The following is a 21,471-nucleotide window of genomic DNA, read 5'->3' on the forward strand; positions in this document are numbered from 1 at the left end:
TTTTGTTTTTGTGAGGCAATGAGGGTTAAGTGACTTGCCCAGGGTCACACAGCTAGTAAGTGTCAAGTGTCTGAGGTCAGACTTGAACTCACGTTCTCCTGAATCCAGGGCCAGTGCTCTATCCACTGTGCCACCTAGCTGCCCCCTCTCCCATCTTTTATAACAGTCCTTTGTGGATCCCATTCTCCTCATGTCCACTGCCTACACAGCCACAGCTTTCCTTCTGTGCTTACCTCCATGTTTACATGCTTTAGAATGAGGGAAGGGGCTGTTTTTGCCTTTCCTTGTATTTCTTGTGCTTACCACATAGCAAGCTTTTAATTTTATGTTTATTGACAGATTGACAGTAACTATCATTTTAAGACGACTACTTACCATTCATTATCATTTTACATAGGCAAGGAACTGTTTATAAAGCTAATTTACAGGAATTGCAAGCATTCCCAACCTTAGGTCTTTTGTTTCACTACCCCTCCAACCAAGTTTTTCATTTTATTCTTGCCAGGCTCAAACAGAGCACCAATCAATACACATCCTCAGAATTTCATATTAAGCACTAAAACATATAGAAAACACAATACAAACCATCTTTGAGATTAGTAAAGTACAACTATTTCAAGACTATTAAGAAGCCATTCTCTAAGCAAAACAAACCAAAACAAAACCAAGATAGGCTCTATTTGTTAGCATATTCCAAAAGAAAGCAATAAAAATTGGCATGGTATGTGGGGTTCATTATTGGACACATTATATCAAATTGCCCTTTTGAATGCCAATAAATTTGCTTTTCATTTTTTCTTTTCAATTTAATAAAGCGTTTTCTTTCCAGTTTGTCAAATCCAAATTGTTGAAAAGAGAGGAAAAACAAAACAAAACAAAACCAAAGCCCTCCTCAAAAACATGAATTAAGAAACAACATATTGAGTAGGGGAAGTCTATCAATGAGGATTGTTCACCAACCTAATGAAATGCAGTAAACTTGTGCCTGCATTTGCTATCTTGTCTTTTTCTGACTATTTTATTAACAACAGTAAGAGAAGAAACCGTTTTAACGCAAGAAAACCAGTGTTCACTAAAAAATGCTATTTTTAATTTGTATTTTGTAGGAGTCCTTTGGAATCTTAGGCAAGAAAAACATTTTCCTTTTTAAATCAAAGAGATTTAGCAGGTGAACAGAAGGTAACTTGAAGAGTAATAGCTGTTATTCTCAGGCCATCATTTTATCAAAAACTTCAGTTCTTAAGAATGTGGTTGTAAGATCGATGATTGCTTTTGAAGTTACATTTATGTATTAAGCATGCAGAGTGCCCTAAAGACTATGCAGGAGCCACTGTATTATTTCCAGGGAACTATAAATTTTACAGGCAGTAAGAAAGCAAGAGCTGGTGATGTTCAGTAGATTCTTTAGGAAACAGCAATTTTTCAGATTCCAGGTTGTTACTGTTCTTCCTTCAGAGTTGATAGTTTATGGTAGTAAAAGTGTGTGGATAGTCATTTGCACATAGGCACAGACCCATACATAAGTATATGGATGAATGAATCTATTCTCCTTTGTAGCTAGATTGCTCCCCCTGCCTGATTCAGAGAGTAATTACATTAGTCTCTTCACACCAATTTTCACTCTAAAGACCTACAATAGACCTAATAGTGTTCTTCAGTGAAATATATATGTACATATAATTATAAAGGAGAGAGCTTAATTTTTAGCTATATGTTTTAGAATAAGCAATGACATGAAAAATTACATTACTAGACATAAGCCAGCTTGCTAAAAGCACATTTACAGTCATGAAACAGTAAGATTAAAAAAAAGAAAACAAACTTACATATTTATAGTACCTTTCTTCTGAGGAGGAAATAACTATTCAGACATTACCCAGATGACCAAAGAGCACACTGAGTGGTTGGCCATTTAGAGAATGATTTAAGACTATGCATTTCAATGACACAGGGTTTTCCTTACAATTGTTAATTCCAAGCAATAATACAGGCACAGGCAGTTGTTTGTCCTTCATTCTCAAAGAGGGCCATGATATTGGAGGTATGTCATGATTTGCACTGAACTGGATTTAGGTGAGGTTATGCAAGGTCACTAATCTTACTCTCTCCTCCAGAGCCAATATCTATCTATCTATCTATCTATCTATCTATCTATCTATCTATCTATCTATCTATCTATCTATCTATCTATCTATAACTATATCTATATACATAGATATATCTAGATAGATATATCTCTATCTATCTATCTATCTATCTATCTATCTATCTATCTATCTATCTATCTATCTATCTATCTATCTATCTATCTATCTGGATGACTGGAGATGGCCCTGGATGTTGGAGGCAATTGGAGTTAAATGTCTTGCCCAGAGTCACACGGCTAGTAAGTGTCTGAGATGAGATTTGAACTCAGGCCCTCCTGACTCCAGGGCCAGTGCTCTATCGACTGAACCACCTAGCTGCCCCCCAGAGGCAAAAGCTACTTACTGCACAAGGCTCAAGCCTCCCCACTACAATTCACTTAGAGTATACTCTAAGAATATACACTAAAAGGCAGTGTCTCACATATTCTCTGCCTTTTTTTTTTTTTTTTTAGTGAGGCAATTGGGGTTAAGTGACTTGCCCAGGGTCACACAGATAGTATGTGTTAAGTGTCTGAGGCCGGATTTGAACTCAGGTACTCCTGACTCCAGGGCCGGTGCTTTATCCATTGCGCCACCTAGTTGCCCCCCTCACATATTCTCAATAAACCTGTGTCAGTAAAATAGAAGGTGGTAATCATGAAATTTATGAAAAAGTAACCTACCTTTCAGGAAACATTTATGTCATTTAAAAAAAATTTTTTTTGTTTGTTTTTTTAGTGAGGCAATTGGGGTTAATGACTTGCCCAGGGTCACACAGCTAGTAAGTGTTAAGCATCTGAGGCCGGATCTGAACTCAGGTACTCCTGACTCCAGGGCCGGTGCTCTATCCACTGCGCCACCCAGCTGCCCCTATTTCATTTTTTGAAAGGACAGAGAAATAACCAGTTTGTTAAGAGCAAAGGTTGATAGTCCCAAGACAAATGTTTTAGTTAATTAATTTCCATTAGATCACTGTACCTGATCACAGGTGATCTGGAAAGTCTTATTTCTTTATTACATGAGTCTGAGCCAAAGACCCTGTACCTTTTGCCCTGAAGCTCATTAGTATGGGACTCTCTCCTAATAAGCCAGAGTACCTTTTCATTCAACAAAGCCAAACAGGGCTTTGACAATTTCATTCACACAATGAGCAACTAAAACAATTTAAAAGCTGGAAGCTTCTGGAAAGGAATACAGAACTGCCCAGCCAAAGCAACAGCATTTGCTTGGGCAGAGAACAACAGCAATAAAAATGCAGTGTGGCACAAAAGCAATGGTGTTGCTATCTTACTTTTTTCCTTGGAACGCTCTGCTGAAAGAAACATGAAAGGAAAACAAAAAAGAAATTTACTAAAAAATGAGACCACAGTTTTCATTGGTTTTCCCTTTTTTACTCTCTCCTCCTCTTGCATTTTGTTCTTTATCTTTCTTCCCCACTCCCCCCATGACAAATGGTTTTTATTTGAATAGTAAAATGAAGAAGATCCTGCCAATTGTATTTTACCCTTATATGTTTAGCAAGGAGAAAGATGGTAAGGTATTGTTGACAATACCTGCTGAACATTTTTTAATTTAAAATTTTTATTTTTTTAAAAAATTAAATTAAAAATTAAATTTTAAAAATTTATTTTTGATTGGTATTTTAATCTAACTTTAAAACATATGCACAGAAACAGAGGTGTATAGGTAAATTATGCCAAATAAATGCCTATACTATTCCAGACCAGTTCCCACTGGTTCAGGACACTCATTGTTAGTTAGATGTTGGTTTCTTCATTCCCAAGTCTGCCAGAGGTATCCCATAATCTGACTCTACTATCCTCTTGATGGGGACCATCTTCCTTGCCATTATTTCTCTAGATTTTCAGGGCCTTGTGATCTGCTGTGCTACTTTCTATGCTTTCACAGTCTTTCCATCTGCTATGAACAGAACATAATCTGTGGTCTGAACATAATTTGTAATCCATGGTCTCTCCCAATTAGAATGTAAGTTCCTGGAGAATGGAAAGCAACTTTCTTAATTTTCCATTTGTATACTCAGCACTTAGAATAGTGTTTTGTACACAGTGAGCATTAAATAAATGCTTTTTCTTCTGATTCTTTTCCATAAAGAGAGACTTCACAGACAATACTGGTGACATTCACTTTATATATGTATTTTATACTACTTTATAAAACTTTATACTATTATATTGTTTGATGTTAATTTTTTTTTGTTTTATCCCTTAACCCCATTTGTTCCTTATAACAATACTATCGGCATTATCTCAAGTTAAATAAAAAGAAATGGGGAGTCAGAGTTACTGAAATCATCATTACTTTCTCTTCATAATCATTATCATTATAGCATTTACATAACACTTTATGGTTTGCAAAAAAATAAACATTATCTCATTTTATTATAACCATAGCTCTAGGATTAGGTGGCACAGTAAATAAAACACTAGACCTAGTGCCTGAAAGATCTGAGTTCAAATGTAACCTAAATACTTGCTAGCTATGTGGCCCTGGTCAAGTGATTTAATTGCTGTATTCCTATCTCTAAAACAGGATAATAATAGTACTTCCTCACAGGGTTGTTGTGAATCAAATGAAATAGTATTTTAAAGTGCTTAGCATAGTGCCTAACAGGAGGTGATTAATAAGTATTTGTCTCCTCCCCCTTTCCTTCTTCCATTTTACAGATGAGCAAACTGAGAAAGTCCCTGAATTATAACAGAATTTCATGTTAGGACTTATGATTCAAATCCAGTAATCCTTGCACTAAATTAATATTTATCTTATTGATATATTCATATTTATACTTCTTTGATTCCAAATAAAGAATGAACAGGTTGCTAAATCTAATAATGTCTCTTATCATTAAACACATGAACAATCTTTTTTTAAATTTTCAATTTAAATCTTTTCTCCACAGAATAAAACAGAATATATAATCTAAAAAAATAGTGTGTCAATTTTTATTGTGAATATAAATAAAGAAATAAATGAAAGGAAGGAATTCCACAAATCTCTAGATTTCTGTTTTTGCCAAACATGTCTCATAGGTAATGTGTAGCTTATATACAAACAGTTCAACCTGGATAAACCCAGAAAGACCTTAAATTTGCTTTAACAAGTTTCTGAAGCCAGTAAATACTTTATTTTTGTCTTTGTTAATCACATGGCCCCCTGCCATTTCCTTTTAGTTTTATATTTTCATTTCTTTTGCCTTCACAGACATCTCCATATACACATTCCTTTTACCAAAATAATTTTCCCATTATCATAATTTTTACATCTCTCCCTATTCATTATCTCTCATCAACAACCTATATTCAAGTTGAAAGGATAGGACCTGAGAGAAAATTGAGTTTATCTCAGGGGGTTTTAACCTTCATGGTGTCATGGACCCCATCAGCATTGTGGTAAAGTAGATGGATACTTTTCCCCAGAATAATGGTTGTAAATGCATAAAATAAAATGTATAAGGAAACCAATAAATTGAAAACATTTGTTAAATAATGAAATACACTTGTTGAAAGCTAATCATCAAAATATTGAAATACAATTATCAAAATTTTTTATAAGTTTACAGATTTGAAATTAAGAATCTTTTTTTTCTTTTTCAGATGAGTAAACTGAAGCAAAGAAGGTCCAAGTTATTTGCCCAAGATCACATGACTGTTTATTATCTAGACTTCACTTCATCTAGTCTTAGAAGCACTGATGGGCTTTAATGTGAGATGAAGTCCTTTCATAGCCTTATCACATTCAAAACTGGTAGTAACCTTTGAGATTATCTAGCTCAAAGGTTTTTGTTGGTTGCTTTGTTTGTTTCAGGGTCCCTTTACACTCTTAAAAATTATTGAGGAACTCCTTCAAAGAGCTTTTGTTTATGTGGGTTATATATACAGAGTTGTTCTGTCCAGTTCTCAACAACACAGGACACACTTTAATTTTTTTCTGCATTATTAACATTTTTTCAATCACTTTCTTAAGTATAGACAATCACAAAATAAGTTAAGCTCTGGCTTGTTGTTGTTTTTTGCAGGGCAATGAGGGTTAAGTGACTTGCCTAGGGTCATAAAGCTAGTAAGTGTCAAGTGTCTGAAGCCAGATTTGGACTCAGGTCCTCCTGAATCCAGGGCCAGTGCTTTATCCACTGTGCCACCTAGCTTCCCCCTTAAGCTCTGGTTTGTAACATTTGCCAATTTCTGAAAATTAAAGGCCCACACTGAAAATTTAACAATTAGCAGTCAGTACAATACAACAATAGTATCTATCACATTAGAAATGAAAACATCTTAGTACTATTATCTTATATCATTATTGTTATTATTAGAATAAATTTGCCTTTGTAGGTTTCCTAAAATGGATCTTGGCAACACTGGTGAACATATTGAAGTTCACAGAGGACAAATCAATTGCCAAAAGGTCTCACAACTAGTAATCTGGAGAGTCAGAATTTAGACTACAAATTCAATGTACTATACATTAAAGTAGATGCTCATGTTGAAAATTCAGATACCCCTGACACAGGTAACAAATTAAGTCATTATCATGATATGACTTTGATATGAACTAAGAGGAGAATAGTCCAAAAGGGGTTGCAATATAAGAATATAGGAATATAACATAAACAAATTGTACTTTTCTGTCTTGTTTATAGTTAGCACTGCCCCTACCTCTCCCTTCACTTTCTCATCCTTGATAAAGGCCTTGACCCTGTCCTAATTGTCTCTACCAATTGTAAGCAGGGAAGGAACCTATCTGTGTTTGGGTGGTATTTCCACTCACCTTTGGGGATTGGAGAAGTGCTGAGCTCTTACTGAACAACTAAACTCATATTTGATTTACACATGGACACTTTTCCATATAAGATAAAGGAAGTACATTTATATGGCTAGGAAAAAAAAACTTTGGATAATTTATCATTCACCAACAATGGGAAGGAAATATTCAATTGGAAAGTATAAATCTTTACTGATAGGCTCAGGAATAACTTGAACTTGGCATTCAAAATAGAATTTCTTCATAGAAATTCTCTCTCACTTGAGAAGCATCCAAGAAAGGGTCATAGGGTAATAGAATAACAGAAATTTAGAACTGGAAAGGACCTGAGAGATCATCTAGGCTAACTTTGACAATGTTTGTTCCTCCTAGTAATTTATGATTTGTAAGGGAAGACACAACCAAGATGAGTTCATTCCTAATTTTTTTCTCTGTTTAATATTAGCAAAAATCATTTTAGTGGAGAACAGAACAGTTGTGCAAGGAGTGAAAATTCATGAGCAGTTCATCAGGATTTATGCTTTGTTCTCTTAGAAAAATCATGAGAAATAAAAAGCACTACCATGAAAGGTGGGGCCCAGTCATAGGTCATGTAAGTAGCAAAGTGACATGATTTAAAGAATAGCAGCAAAAGGTAGCTGTCTGATCCTGCCAGCTTGCCATAACATCTGAAATTCCCACTCTCTGGTTGACTATTTATGTCACTCTGGAAACATTTGCACTTAACTGTATTGATATGGGGAGATAATGTTAACTTATTACGAAGGATTATTTTGATAGGTCCATTTTAAAATTCTGTCACCTCAAAGAGACAAGGACCCAGAGAAAAATAAATACAGTGCCTTACAATAGGTACTTAATAAAAATATGATGAATTAAATTGAATTTGTAAAAGATAGATAAACTTTGAATGGGGCGGAGGGTGAACAGAATAAGAGAAAATATTGATCTAGGTCATCAGTAATCTTTGTTGTAGATATTTAAGCTGAGAGATATTTTGAATATTGTCTCTTCAAAGTGTACAAAATGCCAGATTATTAACACACAATGGTGGTATTTAATTTGAGATAGAAACTTATCTTCATTCTATAGATAAGAACTCATATGTCCTAAAATTTTTTAACCAAAATTAACCAAGCTTTTAAATCAAGTGGTGATACAGCCTTGGCTGTTAGTGAGATGTAGGAGTCAACATACTTCAAGAGATTTTAGTTTTCATAGACGTTTAGATGGAAAAATAGAATCAATGATTCCTGATTCAGTGTTTGGCATTAATGAATTTTTATAGAAGGGGACTCTGTTCTGAGAATTATTATCTTCTTCTGGTAAAATTAGGGAGCTGTTTTCAAAAAGAAAGTGGAGAAAATTTTTAGGAAATATTTCATATTTCACTCTTAAGATCACACATCTGGAACAGAAAAGGTTAAGTAACCCAACATCTTCATTTTACATATATGAAGACTGAGACTCAGAGAGGTTAGGTGATTGGTCAAAAATCACATAAGGAGCAGGCAGCAGAGCCTGGATTAAAATTCACATCTTTTGAATAGAACCAGTGCTATTTCCACTACACATCCCATTGTTCACAAGAAAAAGTTTCCATAACTAATCCCACATATTTTATGAGCACTAATCCACCTCCTGGGGCAGCTAAGTAGTGCAGTGGATAGAGTGTTGGGCCTGGAGTCAGGAGGATATGAGTTCCAATCTGGACTCAGACACTTACTAGTGGTGTGATCCTGGGCAAGTCACTTAATCCTGTGTGCCTTGGTTCCCTCATCTGGAAAATTAGCTGGAGAAGGAAATGGCAAACAATTCCACTGTCTTTGTCAACAAAACCTCTTACTTTCTGCATTAGTATTTTATAAATATGTCCTCTAACAATAAATAATGGACAAACTATCTCCTATTTCTTAATAGTCATTAATTTATGCATTTTCTATCAATTAAATCTAATTGGAAGCTCTTAGAAAAGAGAAGCTGTACATGTTCTAATAGTGACTGAAGAAATATGTTTTACCTTATGACAAAATACCAATGGGTTATATTCATTGTCTTGATAGAATTTTGTTCACTGCTACTACCTCTCCTCTCAATTTTTGGCTAAAATATGGCTTTGAATAAATGAATGTTGTTTCTGTATATCTAACATACACTTCTAAACATTGAAGCTAGTTGTGAACTAAAAGAAAGAAGCAGGGGGACAAATCCTTACAATTGGGAATTCATGGAAATGCCAAACTAAATTTTCTGAGGCAGTGAGAGCCTATAAACAGGGCATCCTGTGTCTTACACAGGTTTCTGTGCCCCCTGGATTCCAGGGTCCCTTTCTGATGAAGATAGGGAAGTCTGAATCTTCTTTTACAGGTGGCCTTCAAGAAGAAGGCTAATGGCTATTCATGGAAAGCTATAGGAGCTATGATGAGCTTCCTGCTCATCAGTCTAAATGACCCCTGAGGTAATTTTTAACTCTGGGACTCTATGGTCCTGTGAAAGGTTCTGATTGTCGGCAATAGAGATTGGGGAAGGACAAGGGTTACTGAAATAAGAGACTGAAAACTACTTAGGCAGGACAACAAAAAAGTATGAAGCAGACACACTGAAGACAGACTACATGTTTTCCTAGAGCTGGCTCTATTCAAAGGTGAAATAGAACTCTAGCTCATCGGTGGTAACATTTATAAAACTAATTGGCAGAAAAACAACTTTTAAAAATGACATAACTAACACATTTCTATTAATATTTACTAGTAAGGCAAATGTTTAATGTTAAATCTGTGCATAAACCATAAAATGCTTATTTGTCAAACCTACACTTCCTTTGAGACATGACTGGCAGAGTAGTGTTGGCAGAGTTTACTTTCCTTTATTGACACCAAATGTTTCACTTTTCATAGCAATTCTGACTTAGAGCTTTCTATTCAGCTTATTCTACTGTTGTTGTTTTAGATTGCTCCTTAAAGTAGAAATGATAAATTTTGATTTTCTTAGGTTGGAAAGGAAAAAAAAGAAAGAAATATCTTTTCCCTTACCGTCTGCTGTCTTCGTTATCTTAGAGCCTGAAAACAGAGAAACACCTTGTTCAGCAGACAGATATTATAAATCAGAAACTGATTAGATCAAACTTAAAATGTTCTCAAGAAGCAAATCACAAGCATTATTTTCTCAGCCAAAAAAAGTATTAAATGCAAGTACTGTATTTTCAGAAAATAAAGAGGTTAATGCAGACATCATTTTTTAAAGAACAGGATTGGGGAATTTTAACATTGGCCACATAAATATAATACAAAAATGAAAAGTCATTCAAATAGTTTTTGCATAGAGATAATCTACTTCAGTATAGGTATATGTTAAACAGTTACTAACAGTCATCTGTCAAGAAGTTAATGATGCTCATGCTTTGAAGTTAAGTAAAAAAATGAAGAGAGGGCGATTTTCTAAAACATGTGGCTTAGTTGTTGCTGATTTTATGAATAATTATTAGCTAATATTTTCATCATGTTCACCTTTATGTATTAACCCATATGTATTCTTCAATATGCATTCACATATATACATTAACTTCTTCAGTGCCAGACAACACAATTCACATTCTGACAATATTAAGTTCTATTTTTCATGAAAGAAAATAAGAATTTTAAAGGAAATGAAGTGGATGTTTACAGAAGATAAATGTACTTACATTGATTTTAGTAAGTGACTATACATGGGATTCGATAGAGATACCATTCTGTTTGAAGGACTGTGAAGTTACCTATTTCATAGGATAATAGGGTCGTAGAATGATAAAGTTGGAAGGAGCAATAGAAATAATTGAATTCCTCTAACCTTCTCATTTTACATATGAGGGAATATAGACCAAAAGGGGTCAAGTCACTTGTCTTGAGTCCTACCGCTTGAAAGCAAATAAATGGGCAAAGGAAATGAAGAGGCACTTTTCAAAGACTAAAATCCAAGTAATCTATAACCATATAAAATGTTCCAAAATACTAACAATTAGATAAATATCAATAGAACCAACTCTTAGGTTCTGCTTCATACCCATCGGTTTGGTTAAGATGACAAAAGAAGAAAAGGTGCTGAGAGAAAACAGGTACACCAATGCTTGACTGAGCCATGAGTAGGTTCAGGAATTATGGTAATCAGTTTGTACCTGTGCCCCAAAAGTTAGTAAATGTGTATATCCTTTGACATTAGGTCAATATTCCAAATTGATATAGAAGATATAGGGAATAACTAAGCAAATTTTAGAATATAAAGGTAATGGAATATTATTGTGACCTGGGAAATGACAAAGTAGACTGTTTCAGAGGAAATTGAGAAGACCTTTATGATCTGATGTAGAGGAAAGTGAGCAGAACTAGAACAATGTACAATGACAATATTATAAAGAAAAATAACTTTGAAATGTTTTAGAAATCTAATTAGTGAAATGATAAACCATGAGTCAGGAGAACTGAAGATGATTCATGTCATCTACTTCTTGCCAGAGAAGTAATGAACTTAAAAATCAGAATGAGATTAGTACATTTGGACATGGCCAATCTGGGAAATTGTTTTGATGGAGTATATGTATTGTTGTTTTTTTTTAAAATGAATTGTTCTGTTGGGAGGACAGTAGGGAAGGAGAAATAATAAATGCTTACAAAATATATTTTAAAATATTAAAGTTAATTCTAGGTCTTTCTTCCCCCTCTCCCTCTTGGGAAAAGTAGGTTTAAATTTAAGTTGTTTCTCTATGAATTTTATTCTTTAAATCTGTTTTTTGTTCCTTTTTTTCTTTTACCTTATCAACAACTATAATTTAATGTTCTTAGAAAATAATTGAAACTTTTTTAGGAAATTCTTCAAGAAGATTTGGTGCTATTTAGTAGTAAACTGAGGTGCCCAGAGAAATTACATTAATTTTTAGCCAAAAGGAATCATAGTTTAAAATATGGTATAGTTTGCTTTAATTTTTCTAATAAAGAAAGGACTCTGTAAAATGTAACAATGTTAACAAATAATAAGCAAATAATATTATACGTTAAGAATAACATGTTATCCTGGATTCCTTTATTTACTCAATAAGCATTTATAAAGCACTATAAAGGTTCTGACACATAAAGAGAATAAAAAACTTGGAGCTTTTGTTCCTACTTCTCAAGTGTCTCTCCAACCCAATTAATCATTTTGGATGATTTGGAATTGGAAATTGTTAATTTAATAATTTTGTAAAAAGTATTTTATAAATAATCTCCAGGAGAATGGAGGACATTTCCAGTGTTTCATAACTGCTTTCTTTTTAATTGCTATCCCAGTTGGATACCTCACCACTACAAAATGTCTGGTAGAAAGATACACACACACATTTGGTAATAAGAAATTTGATCCCATTCTTGACCCTGCATTGACCTATTGAATCAGTGACTATTTCTCTACAAAGAAATAGAGAGAGAAAGACAGAGAGAGACACAGACAGACAGAGAGAAGCAGTGAGAATATTCTGGAAAATTCATTCACTAGTCATTTGGATGCAAAAATTCAGAGTTGTTGATTAATTTGGTTAAAATGCACTGGTTAAATGAAGAGAATTGAGGAAAGCTCTTTGCTGTTAGTTTGTCATTTCCATTATATAACTTCAGGTTACTTTTCAAATAAGTTAATATAATTTTCCTCCATTTTATATTGTAGGTAAATTGGGCTTACGACCCTTTTCTACCTTCATGCATTTGTATGTGCTATTCTCCATACCTAGAATGGATTCTCATAATCTCTCTCTGCTGGAATACTTCCTTCCTTCCTCCCAGGCCTTTTAAAGTTTTATTTAATTATGTAATTATTTAATATGTGAGGCAATGAGGGTGGAATGACTTGCACAGAGTCACACAGCTAATAAGTGTCAAGTGTCTGAGGCTGGATTTGAACTCAGGTCCTCCTAAATCCAGGGCCAGCACTTTATCCACTGTCTCACCTAGCTGCTGTTCCAGCCCTTTCTTAACCTCCCACTCTATCCTAATGCCATAATTGAACCCTCCCTGAGTGTATCTTTCATCATATTCTTACTTCTTTTTTCACTGCATTCTAATTTGTAGTAATATTGTTTGTTTTTTGTCATCCCACCTTAATTCTGATAGATCAGAAGCTCATCAATCTAAGGGACTGGGCCTTTTTTTGATCTTTGTACCCTAAGGCTTAGAGTTAAGTTGGATTGAATTGGGTTGAACTGAATTTTATCCTTTTGTTCTGAGCCACAGGTTTAGAATCTTCTACAGCCCCTTGGGAAGGTATAGAAATTATATATATATATATATACTATATACATATATATATATATATATATATATATATATATATATATATATTTAATGTAAGGGAAGAACAGAACAGAGGCTTGCAGAGTTCTAAAGAACATAATAGAAAGAAAGACATGGATAGGATCAGTCCTCTTGTTTAATTGATCACTGGGGTCAGGGTAGGGTGAAGATATTAAGCAATCAATCACCAAGGATTCATTAAGCACTTACTATGTGCTAAACACCTAGCTTAGTGCTGAGGATTAAAAGAAAAAGTGAAACCAGTCTTTACTCACAAAGATTTCACATTCTAATGGCTGTAAGGGTGGGATAAATTATATATATATGTGTGTATGTTTATATGTAAATGTATATATATATATGTGTGTATGTATGTGTGTATATATCTATCTATATCTATATAGATATAGATATAGATATATATGATAATTATAATTTGACACAGTGTAATGGGAAAGGCCTCTGCAGAAGAGACAATTTGAGCTGAGTGTTGAAGGTCAAAGAAATCAGAACACAAAGGTGAGAAGGGAGAACATTACAAGCATGAGAGAAAGCCAATTAAAAGCACAGATATAATAACATCATGTACAAGGAAGAGCAAGAAAAACAGTTTTGTTGAATCTCAGAATATTTGGAGGGAAGTAAAATATTAAGACAACTAGAAAGGAGAAAGGGGACACATTGTGAAGAGCTTTAAGTGACAAACAGAACATTTTATTCATTTTATTTTGAGGTGATGGGGATCTATTGGAATTCAATGAGTAGGAGATAACATGGTCAGATTTGTGCTTGGGAAAGCCTGTTTTTCAGCTGTGTGGAGGACAGATTGAAGTGGATGAGACATGAGGCAAGAAGATCAGTTAAGAAGACTATTAGCATAGTTCAGGTGAGAAGTTGTGAGTAATGAACTAAACAGGTAACCATTGTGATTGTAGAAAAGGAGATTTATAAGAGGAATGCATTGAAAACAGAAATAACATGGTTTGGCAACTGGTTGGCTATGTAAGGAGGGTGAGAATTGTACAGTGAGGATGAAAGTAAAATTGTGAATGTGGGTGGCTGAGAAAGGTGTGGTACCCTCATTCCAAAAAGGAAACTTCAGAAGAAGGGTGTGCTTTGAAGGAAAGTTAATGAGTTCTGTTATGCTAATGTTGAGTAGACCACATAGGACTACTGTAAATTAATATTTTGAGGTGAGTTATTGGATGGTTTTGATTATTCATGCCACTGTTCCTTTCTATTAGTAAGAATAATCAATAGTGCTTTGCATTTAATATTTTTGTACAGAAATGAAAGCATGAAATAGATTTTGAGGTTGGGTGTCAGGTATGTGACAGAACTCATTGAGAAAATAAGAAAAAATAAAAAGAAGAAAGTTAAACATACCATAAATCATGAGCCTGCCAAGAAAAATCAAATAATTCAATAGATGTATTTTTCTTTCCCTGAAACATAGAGGGAATAGTGGGATCTATTTATAATGGAATCATGTCATATTAATCTATATGGAATATCTTATTATTTTGGCAGATGGCATAAGAGCACCATTATTATACAAACATAATACCTAGGTATTATGAACCTTGAAAATGCCAACTTTGAAAAAAGCAAGTATTATATAAATTATCAGTGGATATTACAAGTAGCTAGTAAATACATATGCTACTAAATTGCAATATGACCCCTTAGCATTCATCTGCTGACTCTACTAAAAATGTAATAAAAACTTACTTGGTACATATGGATATTTATATGTGTCTATGTATATGTATTGTGTATGTTTAGATAAATGATTGATAGAGACAGAGACAGACAGTCAGATAAATAGATAGACAGACAGACAGACAGACAGACAGACAGACAGACAGACAGACAGACAGACAGACAGATAGATAGATAGATAGATAGATAGATAGATAGATAGATAGATAGATAGATAGATAGATGATGTACCTTTAAGACTCTTGGTCAGAGAACTAAACAACTGTATTTCATTAGGATCATAAAGGCTCAGAGTAGATGGAAATAAAAGCAGCAATTTTGCTCTCAATTTGTCCAATTCATTATGGATAGTTATTCCACTTTAGCAATTATTTAGTTATAGTCTTAAAAAATAGCAAGAAATGCCCAAGGAAAGTGAAATGTCAAATTTCATGAAATACAAAAGTAATAATAATATTAAACCTCTTTAGAGTTTACTAATCAAAAGAGAAATGCACATTATTTATTTCACTGTACTGAAGGTTTTTAAGACAATTTGTATAGAGGAAGAGCAAAATTCAAGAAACACAGATATGACTGTCCCAATCTGAACAACGTCTCAAGATTCTAGATATTTTCAGAAACTAAATTTACTGGGCATGTCTGTCTTGTTCTTGTATTAACACCAATGTTTAGTTACATTCCCCACTAGAATATGAGATACTTGTGGATATGATATGTTCCACTATTTCTTTGTATCTCTAGTTCCTAGCAAGTCCTTCAACATAGTAATCTCAAAATAAATGCTTACTTGAATTTTTCATTGATAATCCATTTCACCATTTTCTATAACTATTGGGTAATGGAAAACAATACCCAAATGTTTGCTTAATTTAATAGGTATAGTGATAAAAGAGTCACAACCACAAATATGGTATCAGATTAGACTAAAACATGGAAGCCATGCTCATAATTGTTTTTACAGTCATAAAGAAAGGCATAGTCAGGTTTTAGAAAAGAGGCTTGTAAGAGTTATTTGATTCAAGTAGGGTAGGAAAAAACTCTAAAGGAAATTGCTATTAGTAAGAGTAGGTCAAGAAATTGTTGGTAAGAAACTAAGGACCCATCAACGTCAGCTATTCTATCTTGTTGTTTTATTAGTGGTCTTTTAGCCCCTGGGCTTGTTTTTCAAGTCATTTGTTCCAAATGATGCTTTGGTACAGTATAGCCACTTTTTGGACAAACCATGTATATCCAGAGCCCCTTAAGAAAAAAGAGGTCTGTTATCTTTACTGGATGTGCAGTATGCAAGATGTAGGGTGGGAAACTTGAACCAGTGTATTCCTAGTCATGCACAAGAAGAGATGAAGCAAGGGAGACAAACTCAAGATTCATAAAATTGTATGGCTGTTTTTTGTCAGCAAATTCATCCAAGTTTTGGGGTGGGGGTCATCCTTAACAAACTTACACAGTTGTTGATTATTTTTCCCAATGTTAGAAGAGGGCCATAAGATACTCTAACATTAGCAATCGAATTCTTTACTTTTATATAATAAAACTGGAAAGAACTAGGGAAATATGTAAGAAATTGAACAAAAATACAAAAATTAAATAGCAGATCCAATTTTATAGCTCCTAAAACAAACAGAGACTCCTGTAGTTTTCCTGATGGCAAAATTGCCTAAAATATTTCATTCCTGATACTGAGTGAGAATTGTCAAAAACTGCAACAAGACAAGCCACCAACCGACAGCACTGTTTACAAAGGAATTAAAAGAAAAACTTTTGATTAAATTATCAGAAGAATGAGTGAATAAGGGACTTAAAATAAAAATCAGTACTTCATGTTTAGGAAGTAGAGCTAAATCAAGGAAAATCATAACATAAAAGCTCATGTTTATGGATACGATTTAAGTACTACTATAGAGCACCCAGAAACTTTTTATACTTTCATTTCCATTTCCATGATTGAAAACATAATTGCTCAGGTTCCCACTTTTCCCAAATCTAACATGACAAATTCTTATTTCCCAGAGTCATCTATGTCTCCTCCTTCTACTCTCTGGCTCAATTATCCTAAATATATACAATTCTTTCCCTCAAATGCTGGGGGAGGGAAGGGAAGGGAACATATATAAGTGCTTTCATTACTTCAATTTCCCAGCAAAGGGCTTATTATTGTGAAAGTCTTCAATGAATGTATGGATTCCCCCTACCCTCTGAACTAATGGGAAGAGATTGAAATAGAATAAAGAAAATATATTTCCTTAGTCAGCTCTACCACATATACAATTTTACCCTAAATGTATTATTGATTATTGCCTGGTTCTTATTTTTCTAGTTTTATATAAGCAGAATACAACTCTGTAGGTATTAAATGAGCTTGTGCAAAATCTCAATGCTAGCTCTATAATGTAAAAGATATCATTTGTTTATTTAATTGGAATCTGTCAAAATCCCATTATAATAGAAATGGTAATTTTTGAAGTCAAAATAAATACCCTAGAATCATTTTACTAAATTGCCAACCCCTTGCACATTTTTAAAGATCTCTGCAGATCCTGTCTCAATCTTTATGAAAAGAAGATTAGAATCCTCTCTCTGAAAAGAAAAAGATAAACAAACATCAAGAAGTATTAAAGAAGTGAGACGATAGGGAGAAAGGAGAGTATGCCTAGATTCTATTCGAAGCTAGAGTGAAAGAAGTGGCTTTGGTTTGTGCTAATGGGAGAGATTAAAGGAGTCACAGTGCAAGAGGTCCCATGTGGTTTGCTATAGTTAAAATGTTTCAAGATTAGCCCCTAAAATTATAGAACTGAGATTTGGAAAACAAAAATAATCCAGCCCATCCCCGTGCCTTTGGAAAAGGCTACATTTATCTCAGAAAATGCCTCTCCTAGAAACTGAATTGGAAAGACATTTGTCATTCAAAAGACTAAAAAAAATGCTATAAGATTTTCTGAAAATTGTGTCCATGAGGAATCAAAGAGACTAAACTTATTTGGGCATTCAGGAGCACTGTACCACAACAACTTTAGCCTTTTATGCTATTTAACGTTAGGAAAAAATGTAAAAAAAAATAAAAAATGCAGCTCTGAATACAGCTCTTCTGTCTATGTTGGGAATTTACCAATGTAAAACCAAACCTGAATATTCCAGAAAATAAGCTGAATGAAATTGGTCCTTAGATTTTACTTTTTACCTTTTAGGGACTGAATAATATCTTTTTGTATTACCCACTTATGATATTTCACCTTGTATTATAATTATTCGTGCCTTCAGTTTATCTGTCATGAGAGCTTACAAGTTCCTTGAGGATTAGAATTGTGATTCCCTTACTGCAAAATTCTAGTTCTATAATTTTAGGACAACTCCAACATATTGCATGCACATAGTACACATTTAATAAATATTTCTTAAATAAATGAGTGAATGACACATTAATTGCAAGATAGACCTTTTGATAATATACAAAGTTGTGTTTAACTACCTTCCTTCTTTTCTTCTTTTTTGGATGCTGCTGAAATAAGAAAAAGAAGAGTATTAAAACATATTCAAATAATTGAGTTGCATTAAAAAAAAAAGAAACCTTGTCATGGAATTGGAAGTCAGCATCTAAGGAGACCTGAATTAATATTTAATGATCCATTTATCCAGAATTACTACATAAAACTAAATAATGATATCCTTTGACTATTCATAACATTGAGAAATAAAGACCTTAAAATACAAATACTAGGAAATTCAGAAAATATGTTTACAGGTCCCAAAATCAAGGTATCCAGAGCTGTGTTCAAAGGAAAAGTGTAGAAGATAAACTTTTGTGCAGCTTAAGCTAACAGCATTAATAACACCTTAATAGAGCTGGAGGAGTATTAAATATGTCTGTGCTCATGACAGAATGAAGTAAAAAGTTAAAACAAAAAATTCTTCAAGAATTATGTCACAATTATTGTTCTACATACCATGAAATAGTGGCACATCCCATTTAAAAAGGGACTCAAACTTTTGTTAGCAATTTTTTTTCCATCATCTTAGAGATGAATAGACTAGGACTCAGACTTCAATCAGAAAATCTGAACATTCTAATTTGGAATTTAGCATCTTCTGAATTTCAAGATTCTTATTAGAAAAAAACCCTATACTTTAACTCTGATTCTTTAAATAATCATATTGAAAAAGGTATATTTTAACAGATTAGATTGAGAAAGTTTCATAATCTAAAGAACTCAAGTTGTATATAAGTGCTATAGAAGCGTTCTATATATTTGTCTCATCTTAATTTAAAACGTGGGATAATAAAAAAATCTGACACATATCTTTACTAAAATTTGTTCATTTCACAAAATATAAATCTTCAAAGCCCACTAGAGGCAGAATAATCATATGTTACAGAAAATGTCAACTACTCTTTTCTGTTTTGCTAATAACAGTGAATAATGCAAATAATAACTAAACAGAAAGTATATGCTGAAAAAATGAATGAGCATTGTGAAGTGATTGCCCTAAAACTAGAGTATGTATATATATGTATACATGTATACATATATATACATGTATACATACATATATATATATATGATGTCCCTTGCTTTCCTCCTATCATCTTCTTCTCTAATCTTACCAAACATCTTTAATTTCCATCCTCTTCATCTCATCTAGGATTATTCAATCCCTACATGTGGAATATATATATTTTCTCTCCCTGAAACTACATTAATATGCAAGTATCATCAAAATTTATTAGATAGATATGGTTCTCAATTCCTTGGATAAAATCTCCATTATGCATTTGGTATTTACAGGAGCAAATCCCAGGTCTCTATCTAGCTTATATTTCCTATCATACTATATATTATATTTTCTATCATCTCTAGCTATTGACATAAACTAGTAACTATCTGAAATTGACAAAAAACCCTAAATGAACATTCATTGTACTGTTTAAAAATGTATTCCAAATTTTAATATCAAATTCTTATATGCTCACTATTCATCATCTTTTATCCTGGAAAGAGGAATCTATCTGGTGTGTACAGCTGTTGTAAGACACCTATACTAGGGAAATGGTACCTTAAGTGCTTTAAACCAGCACATATGTTAATTAATTCAGTGGTATGTTGCACTTTTTGCTGATTTTGAGGAATATTTTTGTAGGACATGGGGGAACTTTGAACATTTTATCATGGAAACCCAGAAGCAGGTTTCTGCATTCAAATGTATAATATCAAGGAGTCACTATTGCAACTTAATAAATTCATTTCCGTCCTGTCCCCTCCATCCATTCTTTGATCACCTATGTTCTTTGCAGTATTTTTCTTAGGCCAATGAATTCAGTGGTATTTCTTTTACATTTCTCTCTGTTTTGTCACCAGACTTTTAGAACAAGTAGCACCCCAGTTCTAAGATGTTTTTGCTGCTTTATTTTGGTTTTATTTTCTTACTTTTTCCTTTGATGATATTATATTAACAGCTCAAACTCAACATATGCAAAATTAAGTTTATCATCTAGCCTATTTATACCATCACTATTCTTTTAGATTTATAACCCAGTAGGATGTAACATCCTTGAGGGCAGTAATTTTCCCTTTTTTGTATTTATTTGTCTCTAATACCTAGCACAGTGTTCTGTAAATAGTTAATATTTAATGTTTGCTCTTTTTGTTGTCATAATAGTTGCTTTTTCCCCCCTCTCCTTTTTATCTATATGCATTCACCTAACAAGTCCAAATGATCCCTTTGAAGTATTCAAAGAATCCCTCTCTTTCTCATCCCATCTTATTGGATCACTTCAAGAGCATCCTAATTATACTCCCTCCCTCAAATCTTTTGCTATGGCCTATACTATGCAATGCTACCAAATTAATCTTCAAATTCTTATTCATCCTGTTATTGCTCTTTTGTCAAAAATGGTAGTCAATACATGAACTGATGCTGAGTGAGAGGAGCAGAACCAGGAGAACATTGTACGCAGTAACAGCAACATTGTGTGATGACCAACTGTGATAGACTTGGCTCTTCTCAGCAGTGCAATGTCCAAAACAATTTCAAAGAACTCATGATAGAAAATGGTCTCCACATCCAGAAAAAAGAACTGCGGATTCTGAAGGCAGATTGAACCATATTGTTTCTAGTTTTTTGACTATTTTTTTTCCTTCTTTTTTGAGCTTTACCCCTTGTGTTCTGATTCTTTGTTCACAATATGACTAATGTAGAAATATTTTTAATGTGATTATACATGTATAACCTATATCAGATTGCTTTCCGTCTTGGGGAGGGGAAAGGGAAGGGAGGGTGGGAGAAAAATTTGAAACTAAAAATCCTATGAAAACAAATGTTGAAAACTATACTTACATGTAACTTGAAAATAATAAAATACTTTTATAAACAAATGGACAAACAAATTAATGAATGAATAAATAAAATTTAAACAAAAAATGATAGTCAATTATTTTCAGATTTAATCCAAACTCCTTAATATGACATTCAGGTATCATCATACCTTCTTATTTTCCCCTTAACTCTATCCTAGCAGTAGATTATGAACCTAGTGGATGCATCATAACTATATGTTG

The 21,471-nt window shown here is 33.4% G+C and overlaps 1 protein-coding gene across 1 annotated transcript in view; it reads right to left on the minus strand.

Annotated features, from left to right (window-relative positions):
• LOC122755124 (triadin-like) overlaps window positions 1-21,471 on the minus strand; it is a 326,758-nt gene that overhangs the window by 194,014 nt on the left and 111,273 nt on the right. Inside the window, exons 5-7 of the mRNA XM_044003480.1 lie at window positions 18,387-18,416; window positions 9,932-9,958; window positions 3,418-3,438 (exon numbers count right to left, since the gene is read on the minus strand). Coding sequence (XP_043859415.1) covers window positions 3,418-3,438; window positions 9,932-9,958; window positions 18,387-18,416 — 78 coding nt within the window. The remainder of the gene's footprint in view (window positions 1-3,417; window positions 3,439-9,931; window positions 9,959-18,386; window positions 18,417-21,471) is intronic.

Source organism: Dromiciops gliroides, chromosome 4 (assembly GCF_019393635.1).
Source record: "Dromiciops gliroides isolate mDroGli1 chromosome 4, mDroGli1.pri, whole genome shotgun sequence".
NCBI classification, from domain to species: domain Eukaryota; kingdom Metazoa; phylum Chordata; class Mammalia; order Microbiotheria; family Microbiotheriidae; genus Dromiciops; species Dromiciops gliroides.